Here is a 23627-nt window from a genome sequence, read left to right as displayed (position 1 = left end):
GAGAACCGCCGCATATCTCTGTACCCGGAGTATACTAATGGGGTGGAAAAACAACGATATTCATACATGGAGGTGAAGAAAAAACTCCAAGGCCAAGCTGAAGTATGCATTATTATTCCCAGCCCGATTTGAAGATCGTGTATGACAAAAAAACGCACTTCGAAAGCCCCACAGATGTGGGGGGAGTGGCTCGAAGTGATGGGCATCGACAGCAGTCAAGAGGAGACTCAGGACACATTCGCTCGCGGATCTCGAAATGGCTCGGACCATAATGCTGGAGAATCTCCTGTCGTGGGGAGGAGGTCCGGACGACTTGGACCGTCACACTAGCAGCAGAAGGACGGTGGGCAACTTTCGGTAAAGATCAGGAGAAGATTAACTCTGACACGGACGTCAGCACTATTCATTCAGACTCTGATAACAGCGTGATTTTATTCCCAACTGTAACTCCCAGAGCGGCAGATGATATACTGGACAATTGAGTCCCGGTTGGGAGCAGAAGGCTCACTCGAAGGTCTTTGTTATCCTTTCTAGGGCTCGCCTGCTGATGCGCGTGTGCATAGCTGGCGAAGCTCTTTAGTGGTTTATCCAGAGTTTAACCACTGGCGATTCCACTGGCGATTCCATGCAGTGCATGTGCTTTTTAACTCATGCAAAGTGTCACATGAGACTCTTCGACATCCATTGTATTAGTAAAGCAAAAATAAATCAAATCCTGGCTGTTACCTGAAATAATGTTTACCCAGCTAATATCACATTATTTTAGAGCAAGTACAGAACAATGAATGTTTGCAACCAACATTCTATTTTACTTCATCAAAGTAAAGCTTGTTGACTGAAATGGGTTGCTTAACAAACTGCCAAAAGTCGTGAAATATGGGTAAATGTATTTGCAGATTATGGTTAAGAACAGAGAGAAAAGAAAACAGGCCCTGAGATGCATATACCTCTTTCACTGAGCTCCTTTTCACTGTATATCTGCCGTTTAGGCATAGGGAAAACTTTGTTTAATTGGAAACTGTAAAGCTTTGCCTCTTTTTGCATGATCACCCCCAACGTTTTGGACTGATGTTGCTGTTTAGGTCTCGCCTGCCGATGCGCTTGCGCATTCGAGCTGGCGAGAGATTAAGGGGCTTATCCAGAGTTTAACCAGACTGGCGATTTGATGCAGTGCATGTGCGCTTTTAGCTCAATGTGCAAGCGCAATGAGTTAAAATGCGTGTGCACAACATCAAATCGTCAGCTTGGTGCCGCCAGCAGCTCTTCCTGCCCCGCCCCCTGCTGCAGCAAAGGCTTTGCGCTCTGCCTCAGCCCAGTCATTCTCCTCTCCTAATTGCCCCCTGTTGTGCATTTGTTACTGACCCATCCGCTTTAAAAATAAAAGTTCTAATTCATGTCCACACGTTTTTCATTTACTATTTTTGATTGGTAAATACACTTTTTTAAAAGGATCGTGGCCACACGCAACCATCATGGGCCAGGCCAGGCACAAGCTAGCACAATGATGCAATTGTTACAATCTTCTGCCATGTTTACTCGTTCAGATAAACTGTCCACAGCATATACCAAAAGCATTCCAGCGAATGCCAGGAGCCTGTAGTCTCTGTCCCATAGGTAACATTGTCCCATAGATTCCCATATTATTCAGACACATAGTGCTTTAATTTATACAATTGCTACCCGTCACTTCCAAGGGCGTGCAAAGCGTGTCCACACCAAAGCCATCTGTTTCCCCCAGCGGGCTCGGCCTCACTTAATTCTCCCCCCCCCCCCCCCCTAATTACATCCCTACTGTATTTCACGTCCGCGAGGCCGTGCTCTGCCGAGAGCTTCACTTCAAAGGGCAAAGGGATACGCTCCCCCCCCCCTTCCCCCCCCCCCCCCCCCCCCCCCCCCCCCCTGATCACACCTTGTTAATGTTTGAATCATTTGGCCTCTAGTTGGATGTCTTTGAAATGAGCACACAACCCTTGGCTCCTTGGCACTACATCAACGAGCGTCTGACTAGTCAGCTTCTCACCTCTGAAACCATGGCCATTCTACAGCTGTACTTTTTTTTTTTTCGGCGTGTCCCAGAAACCCGCATGCATTTAATTTAAATTTGTAAAAAGGATGGTGCTGCCTCAACGCCATTTACTTATTGTAGAGTCTTTGGGTTTGTGAGGTTTGCTAATGCTGGGATAGCAAGAAACCAGAGAGGAAAGTATAGTGGCACTGAAGGGTTTATTCAAAGTCCACACATTTACAAAACTGTAGGTTAAACATAAAGTAGATTCCTCCGTCAGGCCAGGGGTCCCGGTTGGTACGTCTGAAAAGGCGTCTTCTTACTCCCAGGTGGCGTGGCGCGGAAGGGAAAAGAAAGAGAAAACGCCACATTACTGGACTGCTTTGTTTATCCGATACGTGGAAAGGGTAGGGCAAGGGCGTGAGGGAACACCAGGGACCACCACCTTCTGTCGTGTTTCTAAACCAAGGCGATACCGTATCCAACCCCGTCCCTTATTCACTCTCAGCCGCCCCTTAAGCTGTTCCTCCCTCTGTGTGAAACAGTCCCCGTATACGAGCTCGTACCTTGCGGTGCCACACTTCTCCAGGTGAAGTGTGGCTGGGCGAAGCGTAGTATCGTTGGCCTCCTGGCTTTCCTGCGGTCGGTCTTTCCCCGTCTCCTGCTTCCGTCTCCTCAGGCAATTCGGTTCCGGGTTCCTTCCGTCCAGCGGTGAAGACGTCCGATGCTTCCTGTGCTGCTCCGGCGTTCGCGCCCTCCTGTTCGAAACCTCGCGTTATCAGCGCCGTCGTGGAAGATGATTGGACATCAGGTGACGACGTCACCGCCGAAGGCCCCGCCTCGGGGTAAGCGCAGGCGGCTGTGGAAGGTGCCCGAACATCCTGTGTCCGCCGAGGCGGAAATGAAGAGGGACAAACATCAGTATCAGAGTCGTGGCAGGTAGGAACCCCCTGACAGGGTTGTTGCCACCTATAATAGATTCAGAATAGCGACATGGGTTACGTTTTAACGTGTGTCATTGGGACATTGTTTTTCCTGCAGTAACCGTTGAGGTTTTTTCCGTAAGCGTTTGTAGCCTAATCTGGCTTTTTTTTCTTTGGACCAGATCTTGTGCCAACAACTCTTGCTGTCTATAATTGCTTGTTGCTGGGGTTACGTACCCTCACTAAGATGGCGCTTTTATCACAGCAGACTTGTAGAATGCCCCTCAAAACATGTCTGCCAAGAAAAACGCGACGCTCTGAAGACTCGTGATGTTTAACATGCTAAACTCTCAGCCGTAAAAAAGTGAATGAACTGTTGCTACATTTAATAGTTATAACAAACCCATCAGCCTTTTCTCCTGTATGGTTTTCATTGTAAAGCAGCTTGCCCGCTCTAGCACTTGTAACATAGGGATAACTTGTAGGGTTAGTTCAAGTAATCATAGAACGGAGTGAGCCATGTACATTGAATTGTGCCTAGCAGATGCTGCATGCTAATATTGCTGTAAACTGCGTTGGATTGGAATCGTATCTTTTTTTAGGCTGTGTTTTTTTTTTTGCTTTTTTTTTTTTTTTTTGTCCGGTTCATTGACTTTGTTACTCCTGGAACAAACCTAGTTTAATCATCTCCACGTAGGGTTGCCACCTTTTCCGGAGGATAATATCGTTCATTTGTTCATGTCTTAGGGACATTATACCTGAATAGAAATTTATGTAAAACCCTCTATTTTTAATGTCTTTTCTGTATGATTAATTATTGGGCAGGGTTCATTTAGGCAGTTCTGGAACATTTTAAAGTGATTTCACATTGGATTTGCTCGTTTAAAGCTGAGAAGGGGAACGTTTTGGTGATTTCTTTTATTTTTACCATCCTGAGCACAGCAATGCCAAGAGCTCCACCGATGCACCCACCGCACAGCTCCACCACAGCTCCACCAGGGGCACCCACCGCACAGCTCCACCAGGGGCACCCACCGCACAGCTCCACCAGGGGCACCCACCGCACAGCTCCACCAGGGGCACCCACCGCACAGCTCCACCAGGGGCACCCACCGCACAGCTCCACCAGGGGCACCCACCGCACAGCTCCACCCAGGCACCCACCGCACAGCTCCACCCAGGCACCCACCGCACAGCTCCACCCAGGCACCCACCGCACAGCTCCACCCAGGCACCCACCGCACAGCTCCACCCAGGCACCCACCGCACAGCTCCACCCAGGCACCCACCGCACAGCTCCACCCAGGCACCCACCGCACAGCTCCACCCAGGCACCCACCGCACAGCTCCACCCAGGCACCCACCGCACAGCTCCACCCAGGCACCCACCGCACAGCTCCACCCAGGCACCCACCGCACAGCTCCACCCAGGCACCCACCGCACAGCTCCACCCAGGCACCCACCGCACAGCTCCACCCAGGCACCCACCGCACAGCTCCACCCAGGCACCCACCGCACAGCTCCACCCAGGCACCCACCGCACAGCTCCACCCAGGCACCCACCGCACAGCTCCACCCAGGCACCCACCGCACAGCTCCACCCAGGCACCCACCGCACAGCTCCACCCAGGCACCCACCGCACAGCTCCACCAGGGGCACCCACCGCACAGCTCCACCCAGGCACCCACCGCACAGCTCCACCCAGGCACCCACCGCACAGCTCCACCCAGGCACCCACCGCACAGCTCCACCCAGGCACCCACCGCACAGCTCCACCGAGGCACCCACCGCACAGCTCCACCGAGGCACCCACCGCACAGCTCCACCGAGGCACCCACCGCACAGCTCCACCCAGGCACCCACCGCACAGCTCCACCGAGGCACCCACCGCACAGCTCCACCGAGGCACCCACCGCACAGCTCCACCGAGGCACCCACCGCACAGCTCCACCGAGGCACCCACCGCACAGCTCCACCCACGCAGCCACCGCACAGCTCCACCCACGCAGCCACCGCACAGCTCCACCCACGCAGCCACCGCACAGCTCCACCCACGCAGCCACCGCACAGCTCCACCCACGCAGCCACCGCACAGCTCCGCCCACGCAGCCACCGCACAGCTCCGCCCACGCAGCCACCGCACAGCTCCGCCCACGCAGCCACCGCACAGCTCCGCCCACGCAGCCACCGCACAGCTCCGCCCACGCAGCCACCGCACAGCTCCGCCCACGCAGCCACCACACAGCTCCGCCCACGCAGCCACCACACAGCTCCGCCCACGCAGCCACCACACAGCTCCGCCCACGCAGCCACCACACAGCTCCGCCCACGCAGCCACCACACAGCTCCGCCCACGCAGCCACCACACAGCTCCGCCCACGCAGCCACCACACAGCTCCGCCCACGCAGCCACCACACAGCTCCGCCCACGCAGCCACCACACAGCTCCGCCCACGCAGCCACCACACAGCTCCGCCCACGCAGCCACCACACAGCTCCGCCCACGCAGCCACCACACAGCTCCGCCCACGCAGCCACCACACAGCTCCGCCCACGCAGCCACCACACAGCTCCGCCCACGCAGCCACCACACAGCTCCGCCCACGCAGCCACCACACAGCTCCGCCCACGCAGCCACCACACAGCTCCGCCCACGCAGCCACCACACAGCTCCGCCCACGCAGCCACCACACAGCTCCGCCCACGCAGCCACCACACAGCTCCGCCCACGCAGCCACCACACAGCTCCGCCCACGCAGCCACCACACAGCTCCGCCCACGCAGCCACCACACAGCTCCGCCCACGCAGCCACCACACAGCTCCGCCCACGCAGCCACCACACAGCTCCGCCCACGCAGCCACCACACAGCTCCGCCCACGCAGCCACCACAGAGCTCCGCCCACGCAGCCACCACAGAGCTCTGCCCACGCAGCCACCACAGAGCTCTGCCCACGCAGCCACCACAGAGCTCTGCCCACGCAGCCACCACAGAGCTCTGCCCACGCAGCCACCACAGAGCTCTGCCCACGCAGCCACCACAGAGCTCTGCCCACGCAGCCACCACAGAGCTCTGCCCACGCAGCCACCACAGAGCTCTGCCCACGCAGCCACCACAGAGCTCTGCCCACGCAGCCACCACAGAGCTCTGCCCACGCAGCCACCACAGAGCTCTGCCCACGCAGCCACCACAGAGCTCTGCCCACGCAGCCACCACAGAGCTCTGCCCACGCAGCCACCACAGAGCTCTGCCCACGCAGCCACCACAGAGCTCTGCCCACGCAGCCACCACAGAGCTCTGCCCACGCAGCCACCACAGAGCTCTGCCCACGCAGCCACCACAGAGCTCTGCCCACGCAGCCACCACAGAGCTCTGCCCACGCAGCCACCACAGAGCTCTGCCCACGCAGCCACCACAGAGCTCTGCCCACGCAGCCACCACAGAGCTCTGCCCACGCAGCCACCACAGAGCTCTGCCCACGCAGCCACCACAGAGCTCTGCCCACGCAGCCACCACAGAGCTCTGCCCACGCAGCCACCACAGAGCTCTGCCCACGCAGCCACCACAGAGCTCTGCCCACGCAGCCACCACAGAGCTCTGCCCACGCAGCCACCACAGAGCTCTGCCCACGCAGCCACCACAGAGCTCTGCCCACGCAGCCACCACAGAGCTCTGCCCACGCAGCCACCACAGAGCTCTGCCCACGCAGCCACCACAGAGCTCTGCCCACGCAGCCACCACAGAGCTCTGCCCACGCAGCCACCACAGAGCTCTGCCCACGCAGCCACCACAGAGCTCTGCCCACGCAGCCACCACAGAGCTCTGCCCACGCAGCCACCACAGAGCTCTGCCCACGCAGCCACCACAGAGCTCTGCCCACGCAGCCACCACAGAGCTCTGCCCACGCAGCCACCACAGAGCTCTGCCCACGCAGCCACCACAGAGCTCTGCCCACGCAGCCACCACAGAGCTCTGCCCACGCAGCCACCACAGAGCTCTGCCCACGCAGCCACCACAGAGCTCTGCCCACGCAGCCCCCACAGAGCTCTGCCCACGCAGCCCCCACAGAGCTCTGCCCACGCAGCCCCCACAGAGCTCTGCCCACGCAGCCCCCACAGAGCTCTGCCCACGCAGCCCCCACAGAGCTCTGCCCACGCAGCCCCCACAGAGCTCTGCCCACGCAGCCCCCACAGAGCTCTGCCCACGCAGCCCCCACAGAGCTCTGCCCACGCAGCCCCCACAGAGCTCTGCCCACGCAGCCCCCCACAGAGCTCTGCCCACGCACCCCCCACAGAGCTCTGCCCACGCACCCCCCACAGAGCTCTGCCCACGCAGCCACCACAGAGCTCTGCCCACGCACCCCCCACACAGCTCTGCCCACGCACCCCCCACACAGCTCTGCCCACGCACCCCCCACACAGCTCCGCCGATGCACCCACTAAGCTCCACCGATGCACTCAGCGCAACCACAGCATCACTGGTTCAAATATGTTCTTTCAATGTTTCAAGCGGTTTTCAAGCTTTCACGCTTTATTACAAATCACATAAAGATGTTAATATTTCACTTCTATTCTTGGATTTTCGTCACAATAAAAAACACTGAACATAATCTTCACAAGTTATTTACAAAAGTTTAAGCTATTGCCATTACAAATTAAATAAATTATTTAAGTATTAATTATTTAAAAAAATTAAAAGCCATTGTTATTTGTAATATCAATACATATAAGTCACGTAAATACAAAACATGTTGCATTACAAATGCTATAGGTGTCACATTTGCGAAAAGTTATAACTATTGGCATTGTAAATGACAAAGCTATTAATTTAGCTATTTTAAAAAAAACATAAATAAAAAAATTCATTTATAAGAGCAATAGCTCAAACTTTCCATGCGAGCCCTATTGCATTTCCAATGCTTGTTGTGACTTCTGGCTGATGCTTGTGGCTTTTAACATACAGGGAGGGGCCGAGGGACGAGGGAACTATTTCTAGTTTAGATCCTACGAGTTGGGTCCCAGAGCAAATGAGATTTAACACTGAGTGAGTAAGGAGGGTGAGACCACATTGGATGTTGGGTCCTGATGGATTTTGAAGTCCCCCCTATTCGGGTCTACCAGAAGGTCACTGTGCATAATCTTGGACAATAGTACCCCTGGGCTGGCACACCGTTGAGCCAGCTGCACCGGAGTGGACAGTTGAGATGACTAAGACAGTGCTTGACCGCCCCCCCACTGGCGCATGCACCGGTACTTGGATTGTTTTGTTTAGGTTTTTCTTGTTCGGCTCAGCAAGGTTCTTAGGCTGCGCCAAGTTAGTTTTGTTCTGGGGTGGGAAAGGGTACGTCTCCTGGCCGATTTTAACATTATGCATTAGGAAGGCACTGGTAACACCCCGGGTTCTACCCACACGAGGTTATGGCTGATACAATAGGGACCTATAGCCTAGCTACCTGGAATGTGAGGGGGCTGGGTGCAATACAAAAGGCATAGGATCCATGCATTCTTGCTTCGGCACCATGCACAAATTACATTCCTGCAAGAATCTCTCCTAACAGTATCCGAAATTTGTACGCTGCGTAAGAGGTGGAGGGGTACAATTTACTCCACTTCCTACTCCTCCTTTTCCAGGGGGGCGACCATTTGGGTACGTCATGGGACGCCCTTTGTAGAAATAGAGAGGAAGGTGGATGATCAGGGGAGGTATGTCTTGGTGAAAGGCACATTGGATGGCACGCTACTGGTCCTTGGCAGTATTTACACCCCGAATTTCGATCCTGATACATTTATTAGTAAGGTAGGACGGGCATTGTCAGATTGGGTGGATATCCCCTGGATCCTGGGTGGTGACTGGAATATGGTGTTAGATTTAGACCTGGATAGGTCACTATTTCTATCAGAGGGACACACCCTGATATCAATATATGCAGACGATATCTTATTGTATCTCAGTGATTTAGAAGGTGATCATTCGGCTATAGCCGACATTTTTAGTTGCTTTGAGAACATGTCCGGCCTCGCCATTAACCCCTGAAAGTCTACTGACTTTTATTTCAGGGAATTGCCGCACCCTCCTCTTCACTTTGGGAGGTACCAGATTCCGGTGGCTCAGACCACGTTCAAATATCTGGGCATTAAAGTCTATAGAATACCCGAAGACCAAATTGAAAATTGAGGGCAATGTTCGAAGGGCCATCACTAACCTCCGCAGCAGTGTAGGGTTCTGGACGTCCTTGCCCCTGTCCGTGATGGGTAGAATCGCAGTCTCAAAGATGGTCCTGCTCCCCTGCATGTTATACTATTTTGTCAACTTGCCGGTCATCCTTCCACAACAGCTAATCAATACTTTGAATACGATTTTGATAACTCTTATTTGGGGGTCCGGGCGGAGACTTATCAGCCTCCGAAAGCTTCAACTAGGCACCAGATTGGGGGCTCTTGGAGTGCCGGACCTACGCGGATATTATGCCAGCCAGCTTCAGTGGCTGGCGCGTTGGGTGAAGGGCAGGAATCTGCACAAGATTAATTTTACAACAGACCAACTAGCACATGGCGAGTTACACTCTGTTATTGCCTAAGGCCAGGATTCCCCTAGATTGCCATCCTCTCCTGTGCACTGCTCTGATATGCTGGAGGAAGGCACTGGCATACACTTCCATGACCACGCCCTTCTCAGAGAATGTTCCTTTGTTAGGTATTCCAACACCGCAGGGACGACTTTACCAACGTAGGCTACAGCCCTGGACGGAAGCTGGGGTGGAGGATGTAGGGGCTTTTTTGGGGGATGACTCTTTATTAGATCATGAATCCTTTCTGCAAACCACAGGGGCTCCCCAACGGTTATACCTGCTACACGCCACAGTGTCGCACTACATAAGATGTACATGGGTTCCACAGCGAATCAAACCTGCAAAACACGAACTGGTTAATCTACTCTACTATATGGGGGGCAGGTGATCACTTGGTACGGTGGCTTTACACTGGGATCCGAGAGCATGCAGCCACATCCCTCACCACACTTGGGGATACCTGGACACAAGACACAGGGGAGGTCCTATCGGATAAGGCATGGAAGGTTTTCCTTGAGCACCCCAGGAAAGAGTCCAAGAACGTTAAATTTATATGTATCTAGGTTATGGTATTGCATAGGGCGTACCTTACCCGCCAAAGGTTACATAGAATATTCCCGGATTCTCCCCACCATTGTCCTCGTAAGGCAGATGAGGCTGGCCTTCTTCACATGCTCTGGGCATGCCCGCGATTGCGCAGTTATTGGGGGGAAATTTGCCATATACTACATGCAGTCACTGCCCGGTCGGTGCGAGAGGATGCGCTGTATTGCTTGGTAGGGCAACGTACACGTCCTAAACACCATAAGGCTTAATTAAAATTCTTAGACCTGGCTCTGTTACTAGCGGTTGGAGCTTTAACAATGTGATGGAAGTCCCCCAGAACTCCTGGAATAGCAGTGTGGCAATCTGACCTGTTGAGATGGGCATGGCGGAAGGTGCGGCCTTACGCCGGGAGGAGGTGAGAGGACGGCGGAAGTATCCAATTGCACAAGATTGGGAACTTATGCTGTTGGAACTGGAAGAGATGGAATTGGGCCCATCACAGGTTGATGGGTTGTAAACGGAAGGCCTATTAGTGGGGGTTGGAGCATGCAGTATAAGGGCACAGGATCACATAAATGCGCAGGTAGTACCTAAAGTGATTCTGCATGATGTACCAGGGTAGCTAGTTATCTATGGCTCAAAATGTTACCCGTTGGATTTGATGTGCCAGCAGACGTACAGGACGAAGGTGGGGGGAGGGAGGTGGGACGGATCACGGGTTTAGTTTATTATACGATCGGCAATATACGACTTGTGTATAACATGATGTATTGCATAATGATGATTACCTAATTGATGCTTTCTCGCACATTTTGTACCAAGACTATAAGACTCTTTTTTTTTTTTTTTTTTCCTGATTTCTTCAGACACTGTAATTGTTAAGCCGCTACCATTTAAGCCGGTTGGGGAATGTTAGGGGCGAAAATTAAAAAGACTATTTTGTGAACGTTGAAAAGGATAAGATGTATGACATATTAAGCAGTCGCAAATAAAAAGTTTAAACAAAACTTTTCCAACAGTGTCTTAAGGCGCATTCCGCAGTCTACCACTCAACAGCTCGCAATCTTTGCTGTAAGATCACAAAGGACAGAACATGGCGTGGCACATCCGGTTCAAGCTCTCGCTCCGGCCCTCGAAACTCCTGTGCCACAGCCTGGGTAAGGTGCTGGAATTGTGCAGCCAGATAATATAATTCAAATTAGTGGACGGCAAGCCCACCTTCAGCTCTTGGCCAGATCAAAGTATCTAGTGCTACCCTACGCCTTCCTGATCCCCAAATAAATCCCCCCATCGCAGTGCGGAGCTGCCGAAATAATGCGACAGGTATTCGTATAGGTAAGGTCCGGAAAAAATATAGAAGCCGAGGAAGCGACACCATGTTTAGCAGGGCTACTCGACCCGCCACCGACTATGGCAGGGTCCCCCAGAATGCATGCTGCCCTTAAGTCCCCTTAGTGCCTTACCTATGTTACCTTTAAGAAGATCTTCCAGAGTGTGATAAATGTGCGTCCCCCAAGTAGGGAAGGCACCTAGGTTCCCATGCCAAGTCAGGCAGTAGGGTAGGTCGGTCGCATGCTCCGGCTACTGGGAATACTGGGAATACACAAGTCTTCGCCCAGTTGACCGGTAGGCCAGACACTTCTCCGAATCGGCTTAACCAGGCACACGCTCCCTCCAACGCTCCTCCCGTATCTCTCAAAAGATCATCCGCATATAGTGAGATATAATGCGACCGTCCACCAAGCTGCAAGACTCGGAACGCCCTCCCCATTCTAGCCCGCGTTACCAATGGCTCCATTGCTAGGGCAAATAAAGGCGGGGAAAGTGGGCAGCCCTGCCTAGTCCCACGCCCTAAGGGGTATGAAGAAGAGATGACCCTACCAATCCTCACCCTAGCACTGGCCGATAAATATAATATTTCGATCTAGCGGACATACCCCTCCCCAAGTCTAAAGGCTTTCATGACTGAAAACAAATAGGGCCATTCCAAGCTGTGAAACGCTTTGGCAATGTCTACCGAGAGGACCACTGCTTGGTCTTCTGCTCCATAGTCTCCATCCAATACCCGTATCAGCCTGCGTATGCTGCCCGCAGTATTCAGTCGGATTGAAGCCAGGCGCGTCATTAAAGGGACGAGTTGAGTAGCCAGCACACAACTCAGTATCTTGTAGTAAGCCTAGATAAAGGCCGATACACGAACGGAGCGGTAGGAGTTTTTCCTGGCTTGAAGATGGGATTATGATGGCCTCCCTTGTGGAGGTTGGCAGTACGCCCTGCTGCCTGGCCTCTCTATACATCACCAGCAATCTGGGAGCTAGGGTATCAATATAAGCCAAATAGAATCAATGGGCTGCCCAGTGTTTTATTACGCGCCAACTGTTTAATGGCACAACGAATTTCAGAGCTCGTGAAGTCCTGGCCCAGGACCTCTGCCTGTTCCGCCTCAATGGTAGGCAGCTCTAGGTCCTCCAAAAACACCTGCGCGCCCATCTCCACTGTCTGCAAGTGGCTCGTATAGAAGTCCGCGTAGAAGGACCGAAATCGATCGTTTATTTCATTATGCTGGTACTCTAATCGTCCCGATGATTAAGTCCGTGCCAATATGGGCGCGCATCTAGGGGTGGGGTCGGCCAGCCACGCCAACAGGGTGCCCACCTTGTCTTTTTCGGCATGCGCCCGGGCCAAGTACGCTCTGTGGTCAAAGCATCTTAAGCGCTCCACAACTACTGCCACCGCCTCCCTCCGGGTCTGGACCATGTCACGAGTCTCAGAGCCATTAGAGTGGGCTCTTTCGGCTTCCCTAAGGGCCTGCTCCCCAGTTTCAATTTCCCGCAGCATCAACTTCCGCACTCCCACCCATTTAGTACTACAAATCCTGCGGACCACTACTTTAAAAGCGTCCCATTCCAGGGTAGTTGTCATGACCGAACCTTCATTCTCCGCAAAAAATCGTTTGATTCCCTTCTCCCAGCTCTGCACGAAAGGCCGGGTCCTCCAAGAACTCGGGCGCATTTTCCAGATCCGAATCGCAGGGCGCTCCGCAACCCAACAGAAGCTCACAAATAACTGATTGTGGTCCGAGATAGTGTGTGATAAATATTCGCTCCCTATTGCCATAGCCGCTAATCCGGGACTACACAAGATCGCGTCAAGACGTATGTGCAAGTCATGCAAAGCCGAGAAGTACGAATATTCCCTATTGTCCGGGTGCTACGCTCGCCAAACATCTACCAAACCCCAGTGAGCCTACCACTGGGACCTGAGTCTCGCTAGTTTATGAATCGGGCCGTAGGTAGCGGAGGGTGAGATCTATCCATGGCCACGTCCCACCCCACCCACATCACCCACCCTCCCAAGAACAGGCACTAACCTAGTGAATCCCATCCAAACAAGCCCAACGATTGCCCTAAGCAGTATTAATGTAGTCTAACTGGGGACCATCCAGTGGGGGCTGGATAGAGCCTAGCAAGAAAACTGAAGTTAGTCAGTGCAAAACCTGGCTTCCACCCCAGGAACCCCTAGCAATCCATCCCTCCTAGTACCCCACAAGCACAATTCCACGCATCACAGTGGCCTAAACATGAGTCCACAATGAGCCCAGCCCAGAGTTCCCCCTCATCCTAGTACAGACCGGTCCCCTAAGGAGCCCACCGAATCCATGTGTTCCCCATGCACTCTGTCCACATCCAATCAGAACAGGCCCCCCTCCCTGCTCAGAAAACGCAGTCTACTCATCCATCAGGCCATCCGCAGTTCCCGGTGTGACCAGCGGCAAATGCACACTATCTGACGCTGAAGTGTCCGCTTCCGAAGTGTCTTTGCCATTCTCCGAGCCCTTCGGTGAGGTCAGCAGCAAGTTCCCAGAGATCGCCGATACCGCTGCTAGCGCTCCCCTGCGCTCCACGTCTGTGAGGTTGAAGGTTTCCGCAGTCCCCGCCGCCGGCGCCTTATACGCTGTGATCTTCAGGGCAGCGAGTACTCAGCCAGAGCCCGCGCCTCCCGTTCCGGGCCATCCCTTCCAGCACGATAAGATTCTAGCCATGTCCACGCATCCTCTGGCGTATCATGAAAGCAGGTTTTCCCATCCAGGAATATGCGAAGTTTGGCCGGGAATAGCAAGGAGTATTGGATCCCCTCTACCGCAGTTCCTTCTTGCCTGTTGAGTCTCAAAGGAATAATCCGGAAACAGGGTGACTTTACTATTGCCGACCTGGAAGGGGCCATCCGTTCGAGCCTTCTGAAGAAGCAAGTCCTGATCCCTAATATGTAACAGGCGCACCACCACTGGTATGGGAGGGCGCCCCTGTTGCGGAGGTCTAGCAGGGATGCGGTGTGCTCGCTCAAGTGTAGAAGGCAGACAAGCCCTCAGGGGCCACCTCCGTTCTCAGCCAGTCCTCCAAGTACCGTACCATGTCTGATCCTTCCGTTTTCTTTGGCAGACCTACCACCCGAATGTTCTTCCGCCTGTTTCTTCCTTCCGCATCCTCCGCACGCTTTTCTAGCACCGCGATCCTGTCCAAAGCACTTGACGCCGTTGCGGCCATTTGGTTTGTGCAGACGCTACCTCCTGGACTAAGTCCTCCACATGTTTCACCCGATCCGATAGTTTCGAGTGGCCGCCTGCAGGAGTCCAAGCCACGTCGATACCTGCGCAGTATCCTGCTGTAGGGCAGTACGTGAGTCCGGAATGACAGAGAAGATCCTATCCAGCTGTTGCAATCCAGGCTCTTGTGCGAAGTCTTGCGTATTCTGGTTAGCCTGAGACGGGGACTCTGGTGTTCCTCTTCCTTCCTCCCTTTGAGCTTACCCAGTGTGCCGGTAGATCAGATTTAGTTAAAGGGCCAGCAGAGCCTAATCGCACAGTCCAGGGTAGGTGGGCATGGGGAGGGCATGGGGTCCAATTCCTCGACCAGAGGGCCCTCCAGGGTGTCTCCCAGGTACTCAGCCTGTCTGCCGGTTCCGTCCCCACCGACACTACCAGCCAGGCCCTTCCGGTAGCCATGCTGTCTGTACAGGTCAGGGCAGGCCAGAACTCCTCATAAGAGTATCCAATTCAATGCGTTCTGCGAGCCCGGTGGTTGCTCCGTGGCTCAAAGCATGGCAGCCCCCGGGCCCACGCCATGTCTCGTGCACCCCCTCGGTCGCAGCCTCCGCGCCGCAAGCTGTCGAAGCACTCCTCCACAGCCCTCCGTAAGACCATCGGTTCTTTAGACCTTCTTCAATCAGGTACTCGCGCTATGTGGCGGGGGCCATTCGCTCGAGGGAGTGGACATCCCCTCTACCCACTTCGCGGGCCCATCTCCTCTGGTCTCGCCCCCATTGCCTCACGAGCAGGACGCTTCAGTCGCTCCGCGATGAGCAGCAAAGGATCGGGTCAGCAGCCCCTATTCTCGCCTCAGTACACTGGTAGGTGCGCCCCAGGGCTGCTCCCACAGCTCCAACAATCACCCCTCCGCGCCCACCAGCACAGGTCGATTATGAAGGCCGCAGGGTTCTCCGGGTCCAGCCCCCACTACACTAGCCTCCGTCTCGCCGGCGTGGATTAAGGGCAGTGCAGGGCCTACTCATTGGTGATATAGGCCCTTTTTATCCAGAGCGGCGCTAGCACAGGCGTGCCAGCCCGGGAGCACCATCCGGCGTAGGCAGTCAGTCTCCCCTCGGTACCAGCATCGCCGATCAGGAGCTACTATCAGCAGCGCCCCACACCAAGGCCAGTCCGCTCCTCTTTGCCAGGGCAGCCCAGCCTGGGGCATTTACTTCAATATAGGCAAAGGGGTCCCCGCTGGTGCAAAATCATGCCAGCGCCGAGCCCAGTCTTTCCTCCGGATCTCCAGCGCTGCTCCGACACCAAGGACAGCGTGCCTCCCAGGACCGTCCAAGTTGGCTGGCCCCGGCGCTCGTTGTGCTGCGTAGGTGCTTCAGAACTCAGTGGAGCGGCCATCTTGTGAGCGCCAACCTCGCTCAGTGCCACCCGAGAAACCCCCTCTTAAATACCGGGTTCTGCCGTCTTGACGAGGCTGAAATGCTCAGGGCCAGCTCTCCTCCACTATATCGCCCCCAGGTGCTGCTTGGGGGGGGGGGGGGTCCCAAGGATCGGTTTCCTGGAGTACTGCGGGGTTCGTGAGCGGAGCTCCGCGCTTATACCACCGCCTGCATCGGCGTCCAAGCCACGCCCCTGGCACTCAGTTATTATGAAGCCTTTCTTTGTGTTCCCTTTTTCCCTTTCCTTTCTAGAATACCTGCATGTAATCTAGCATGTTGATTAGGACATTCTGTTTCTGGTTCGTCTGGTCAGTTGTAAAGTGTTTGTATAGCTGTTGCCTTCAATAAATTAACTTGTTTTACCATGTAAGACTTTCAAGTTGCATCTTTACTTACTACAAATTGTTGTCAAAATGTTAAAAAGACCAGCAAGACAAGAGAAAAAAATGGTGATGATATGACTTGTGTGGTGGCGCGGTCTAGTTGTTGCACGTCACGAGTCGACGTGACGTGCTGGCGGCCATGTTTGCGGCTGTGCGCCCATGGCGCATTGAGTGGCGCGAAAGCCGAGAATACAGACATAGCGGCTCTGCGCTCTTTAGGGAAGGTTAACTAAATAAATATCCGTAAATCACACAACTGCTGCAGCGTCTTTATTGGGTGTAACAGTGACGTTACAATGGCGACGAGAGTGGGATGCTAGATCCCTACCCACCACAGGGGACGAACCCCACTACAAGAAGTCACCGAGGGAAACATCACCCACACCAGTGGACAGAAGACACGCAACAGCGAGCAGGACCACGGAGCCAGGTGGCCAGAGGAACAAGTGGTCAAGAAGAGACCAACAGCTACCACACAGGTACCTTACCCTAAAAGAGCGTGGCAGAGCCCAGAATCACCCAGGAGGGTAGAACAACTAAGCTAAGGGGGGTGGACAGACCCCAGAGGCACAAAGCAAAGTGCACCAGATCACGCAACAAACGACAAGACAGGGAGAACCGCGCTGGCTGCCTTACAAAAGAGCGAGGGGGGCTGATGCAGGTAGTCCCAGTCCCACGCAAGTAAAGAAGAGCTAGACAACACACCAGGCAATCCCAGAAGCCAAGGGAGCACACAACCCACGATCAAGAGCGAGAAGATGAGTGCGCAAGCAGGATATGCAATGGCGCCAGTGCAGTTTCTGCCCAGACCAGGGGAACCACTAATGAAGTGGGAGGACTGGAGAGTACATTGATAACTTCATAGGGGTCTTGGAAGACAAGAATGAGGAACAGTTCAACCCCAAGAGAAAAAAACGCATCCTGTTGCTTAACCTAGGCCCGGAAGGTCTGAGAATCTATAAGAGCCTGGTGCCAAAACAAAGAGGAAGCACTGATGATGTGTATGCCCACGCCATTGATGACCTGAATGAATACTACAGACCGGCGGTGTGTGTGTATCTGTGGACAGGTTTAATTTCCAGCAAAGGAAACAACGCCCCGGTGAGACGGTAAAGGAATATGTGGCGGCCATGAAGAGACTAGCGTCCACTTGCAAATATGACAATTGGGAACAGGAGTGCATCAAAGATCAGGTGGTGATGCACACCACGAGCACAGCAGTGCAGGACAAGCTATGGGCCAGCGGAGACACCACACTAAAGGAGGTGATGGTAATCGTCAAAAGAGCAGAACTGGCGCGCAGGTGTGCGGAGGCAACGAAGGAGACAGCGCCATGGTAAACAGGGTAGACGAAGAGGAGCCCCGCTGGGACAACAAGTACAAGGGGTCGTCGGTGAGGGGACCCAACAAATGGCAAGGCAACCCAGGCCCCCCAGGAAGACAGGCGGGAAGCAACAAGAAATCATGCTACAGGTGCGGGAGCTGGTCCCACGAGGCGCACGACAGGAAGTGCCCAGCATTCCGTGCCAAATGAATGTACTGCGGCATAGTGGGCCACTATGAGAAGGTATGTCAGAGGAAGGCCTCTAAAGGTATGGTGAAATACATCGGCCAAGAAAGCTAAGAACAAGAAAAAGGCACAGAGGAGGATGTCGTCACGGTACTCTGCATCTATGATCAGGTGCTGAGCGTGGATGGTCAAGTGCAGAGTGTGGATGGTAGAAGGACGACGAAACCTGTCCTGGAAATGTTGATAGGAGGAATACTGATAAGCGTGGTGGCTGACACTGGTTCGCCCTACACCATCGTCCAGAGAGCTGTGTGGGAGGAGAATTTTGCACCACATCTAGGCCCAGAACTGGAGAAGCTGGATATCCATCCAGTCACGTATAATGGGGACCGCATACCCATGGCAGGATTCAGACCATTAAAATTTGAGTTTAGAGGCCGGTGCGCTTTCTGCAAACTCTACATATCGGAGAGAGGACCCTCGGTCCTAGGATGGCTGGACCTGGGCATCAAGTTGGATCCTGGGGGAAAAGAACAAATACTACTTACGGAGCTGGAAACCTGTCCAGACCTCGACAAATGGAAAAGTGAGTACCCCAAAGTATTTGGAGGCACGGTAAGAAGGATGGAGAAATTCTCACACAAGATAATCCTGAAGGAGGATGCCGTACCGGTCGCCCACAAAGTGAGAAATGTGCCTTTGGCAGTGAGAGAAGCAGTACAGGGAGAACTACAGGACTTGGAGAAGAAAGGGATCATTGAACCCATTACGTGTGCGGAGTGGCTGGCGCCCCTGGTGATAGTAATGAAACCAAGCGGGAAGGTCAGGCTGTGTCGACCTGCGCGAACTGAACAAGAATATTGTGGTGGAGAAGTTCCCCTTGCCTAGAATCGAGGAGATGCTGGCCACACCAGGGAATCAAGTGGTACTCCACTATAGACTTGACCTCCGCCTACCACCAGATTGCACTACACCCGGAGAGCTGCAAACTAACATCGTTCATCACCCCATTTGGGTGCTATCAGTTCCGCCGTATGCCGTTCAAGCTGGCCTCAGCGGCTGCGGTGTTCCAGAAGCTGATGCACCAACTGTTTAAAGACCCAGATGGCGTCCAGTACTTCCAGGACGACATCCTGGTAATGGGACGAGACAGACCAGATCATGATGTGTAACTCCGCAAGGTACTGAAGATTCTAGAGGGTAAGGGCCTCACAGCCGAATGGACCAAGTGCTGGATAGGAATGGAGTCGGTGACCTACTTGGGACACGAAAAAGGGGTGCGAGGGGTGACCCCGAAAGCAGAGAACGTGAAAGCAATTTGTGAAGCGCCACCGCCCACCAACAAAGAAGTCAGATCATTTATAGGTATGGCGGAAAATTATAGCAAGTTTGTGCAGCACTTGGCCTCCAAGACCCATCACATGAGGCAGCTGACTAGAGACAGCACGGAATTCCGCTGGATGGAGGAACCGCAAGGTGAATTTGAAGTCCTCAAGAAAGAAGTGGCAGGGGCAGTACCACTCCAAGGATATGACCCCTAAGGGAAGACAGTGCTTACCACTGATGCCAGCGACAAGGGGCTTGGCGCGGTACTGATGCAAGACCGAGGCCAAGGAAGGATGGAGACGCTCAGCTTCGCATCCCGCACACTGCGCGAAACAGAAAAGAAGTACAGTGTAATAGAAAAAGAAATGCTGGCAGTCGTGTGTGCTATGACCAGATTCAGGCAGTTCCTATGGGGCACACAGTTCCAATTGAAAACGGATCATAAGCCCCTACTGAAAGTGCTAACATCCAGCGGACATGCCAATGCAATGCCCAGGATCTCCAAAATGACCCTAAAACTGCTAGAATTCAGATATGACGTAGAATACATCCCAGGCAGTAGGAACAGAGTGGCGGACTATTTGAGTAGAGCAGCGGCCATGGAGCCGAGCGGGGAAGACCAAGCAGGAGTAGAAGAATTGGTGGCACTCTCGGAAGACCAGGAAAAAGCAATAGGTAATCAAGAGTGGAAATAAGCGTATGATGAAGACCAGACCCTAGAGGAAGTGAAATCATACATCACAAAGGGATGGCCAGACAAGACAGACCCGTGGGGACCTCAAACCATTCTATGAAAGTCAGGGAAGAGTTGTCGATGGACGACCAAGGAGTGTTTGTGTACAAGGGGGAGAAGGTCATCCCCCTCCCCCCCCCCCCCGGCAGGCATCATCCCCAAACTATTAGACATGCTCCATGAAGGACCTTTGGGGATAGGAAAATTGAAGCTGAGGGCCAAGCAAAACTACTCGTGGCCAGGGATGGATGTAAGGGCCGAGAGGCATGTCAGGGACTGCTCACAGTGCCATGGGGCAGATAAAACACTTAAACCACTACGCCCAGCTCTTGGCAAATTTGACCCCCCGAGGAATCCGTGGGAGGAGTTGTCAGTGGATATTCTGGGCCCGATCCTAGATATACACTGAGTCCAAAAGTATGTGTCCTCATGGATAGGTACTCTAAATGGCCAGAGTTGAAGGTAGATGAGGCGACGGACACAGAGACCATCATAAAGTTCCTGGCTGACACTTTTGTGAGGGAAGGTATTCCAAAGTACATCCTAAGCGACAATGGCCCCAATTCAGATCGGAGAAATGGAGCAACTTCATGCAGAGGAATGGTATTCTAGCCAAGCACACGTCCATCTACCATCCCGCTGGAAACTGACTAGTAGAGCGATTTAAGAGTGGTGATGGGATCGGTCCAGGCAGCTATGTCCAATAACAAGGACTGGGAAAGGGAGATATGGCACATGGTGTGGGCGTACAGGATCACCCCCACAGGGACAGGTTACAGTCCCTTCCAAATATTGAGGGGCCGCGAACCATTCACCCGGGACAATCTAGTATGGAAGGATAAAACCATTACGAGCGAGTGGTCCCCTGCAGTGGTGCGAGCCAACTTGGAAAAGGCACAAGCCATCTACTCGAGACACTACAACAACCGGAAAATCGTGAAAGAGACAGAATTGGAAAAAGGTGAATGGGTGCGAGTAAAGTTGGCCACACTACAAAGGAAAGGAGACAGTAAGTACAGTAAGCCCATGCAGGTCAAGGAAGTGCTGGGCAGAGCAACTCTGCTAAGTGATAGAAACGTGTGGTCACAGGATCGCATGGCAAGATGCAACGGAGTTCTACGATGGGACCAAGGCGGAGCAGACCTAGAAGACGTGGAGGAAGGAACCGCGGAGCAAGAACAATCAGAGGTGGAACTGGACGTGAGAAGAGGAGAACAGCAAGGAGAGAGGACTGATGATGGCAACCAGGGGTCTGTGAGTGAAGGGGACAGGAGTAGACGAGATGGAAGCGCGGCTGCGCTTGGAAGTGGAGGATGGAACTAAGGGACTCAGGAAGGGGAGACCCCACCTACCCCGGTGAGACTGACCCGGAGGGGTAGAGCGGTGGTCAAACGAGTAAGGTTCCGAGACTTTGACATGAGCGGCGGACTGTGAGTTAACAGTTTCATTGTTGGGAAAAAAGGGAGATATGTGGTGGCGCGGTCTAGTTGTTGCACGTCACGAGTCGACGTGACGTGCTGGCGGCCATGTTTGCGGCTGCGCGCGCATCGCGCATTGAGTGGTGCGAAAGCCGAGAATACAGACATAGCGGCTCGGCGCTCTTTAGGGAAGGTAACTAACTAAAGGGAACTAAATAAATATCCGTAAATCACACAACTGCTGCAGCGTCTTTATTGGGTGTAACAGCGACGTTACAACTTGCTCAGTTTGTCTGATATTTTCAACCATAATCGTTTGTGACATTGTATGAGTTACTGAGCAGTGCATTGGGAGTAATTTGTACTGAAAAATGTACAAAAATACAGCAGTGGTTTCTAGAATTACCGCACGGTGTACGTTCTTTCATAATTTAAAAAAAAAAATGATGCAAAGCTCCCTTACTGCTGAACAGTTTACCAATATGTATTCAACTGCAAAGAATGTACTCTTCAAAGTCCAAATAAAAAAAAGTCCACTTCACATCAAACTTCAGATGCCCACGGTGCGTTACGATAAGTAACAATGCTTCTTTACTATGTTCAACAATCATAAACTGCCTATGGGCATAGTCGAACACTCATTACCCTTGCTCCGAGTCCACTGGTCACAGCTGTGTTCGGACCAGTGCCAGCCATGCCTACTTAACAATCCCTGAACGACCTTTCTCCCTGGATGTCTGCCACCAAAAAGCGAGCATTGTTGTACTGCTCATATCGATATATCTTTGTGAGCTACTAAGTGAGGAAACCTGTTTAACTATGATACGATCTAAATTGCCTCTCTTTTATTTATCTTTCTGGCATCATTTTTTAAAATGTATTAACATAGTTGTAAAGATTATTTTTGAGCTTGTTTTTTGGATCCTCCAGTATTGGTAGGTCAGGACATGGAGGCACCGTGAACTGTTGATCTACCCAATGTACTGCAACTTTCAGCAAAGTAAGTTTTGTGTTAAGCCCTGGTCATCATTTGCCCATTAGACTGCATCGAATCGTGTACGTTATTTTTGTAGATATTGTTTGTGGGAGGATTGGGGGGGGGGGTTATTTGTTGCCTGCAAAATTATAGCCACTCTGGATTGTTGTGGTAAACGCTATCTATAGAAAGTCTTTATGTACCTTCATTTTTTTTTTCATTTATAAACCTTGAACCACATGCACATTAAACTGGCCCTTTGGTTAGAAATTGGAGTTTGCATTTGAGAAAGGATTCTTCAAAAAGTGCAATGTTTGACAGTCTGACTACTGTTGCCAGGCTATTTTTCTGCACGTTAGAGTGCCTTTGGTCTACTTGCCGCTTCCTAGCTGCATTTGCAATTTCAAGCAATTAATATACTTGCAACTTACTGTGCTTGTGCTTTTATTTTTCTTTCTTTAGACTCCTATGAAATTCAGGTGGTCCATAGATCAAATTGCTGCACATGATCCAATAGAAATTGATCCAGAAGATGTTCATCGACAGGCCTTATATTTAAGCCATGCCCAGTAAGTGATCATTTCTGACTAGTTTAATGAATCGGAGAATGTTCAATTACAATTTTAATAATTTCTTAAAACCATGTTTGTGGTATGTTGTACATCAAACTTGCTATTATGTATAATCTTGATTATAAGTCCCCGAGTTTGTGGTTGTACGTGGTGAATACTATAGAGATACTGTAACCTCCAGGCAGCTGTGAGGCACATAGACAACAACCTAGAAACAGAGGTTCATAAGTGCGTTACAAATGGCCAGAGATAAGAGGTAAAAGTTTCTGGGAACAACCCTATTCACTTATTCAGCAGTTATTTGCCCTATTGCAAACGACCCCGAAGTGTTCCTTGCTCCCTAAATCCAAGATAGGGAAACTCTTCTTCTTCGGTCACTCAAACGGTTTTGAAGTTTGCTGTCCTCACTGGTTTGTGCCAGCCTGACCAGCAGAACAAAGTCTGGGACCTTTCCAGGTGTTACCTAATATTTACTTGTGGGTGAGAAGGTTCCTTTAAACTAACTTGAGCTCCCGTGCTCACCAAAACTAGTCTTACTGCCATGGGAAGAAAACACCTTATCTCTCACAAGCCATTGGATCTGCTCTGCCAGCAGTTAGACCCCATAATGCAGGCTAGTACCTGATGGTTAGTTGTTGTGGCGAAAGGGCAAATCCGCCTCCTGCAGCTTTAGCTAGTGTAAA

At 52.6% G+C, this 23627-nt stretch overlaps 1 protein-coding gene across 1 annotated transcript in view; it reads left to right on the top strand.

The window, feature by feature from the left end:
- BORA (BORA aurora kinase A activator) overlaps window positions 1-23627 on the top strand; it is a 338798-nt gene that overhangs the window by 51757 nt on the left and 263414 nt on the right. Inside the window, exon 3 of the mRNA XM_086934892.1 lies at window positions 22835-22941. Coding sequence (XP_086791018.1) covers window positions 22835-22941 — 107 coding nt within the window. The remainder of the gene's footprint in view (window positions 1-22834; window positions 22942-23627) is intronic.

The sequence above is a fragment of the Lissotriton vulgaris genome, chromosome 8, assembly GCF_964263255.1.
Source record: "Lissotriton vulgaris chromosome 8, aLisVul1.2, whole genome shotgun sequence".
In the NCBI taxonomy this organism is placed as follows: Eukaryota; Metazoa; Chordata; class Amphibia; order Caudata; family Salamandridae; genus Lissotriton; species Lissotriton vulgaris.
The sequence above is the reverse complement of the archived record's forward strand: the minus strand, read 5'-3'. Positions and strand labels throughout refer to the sequence as shown.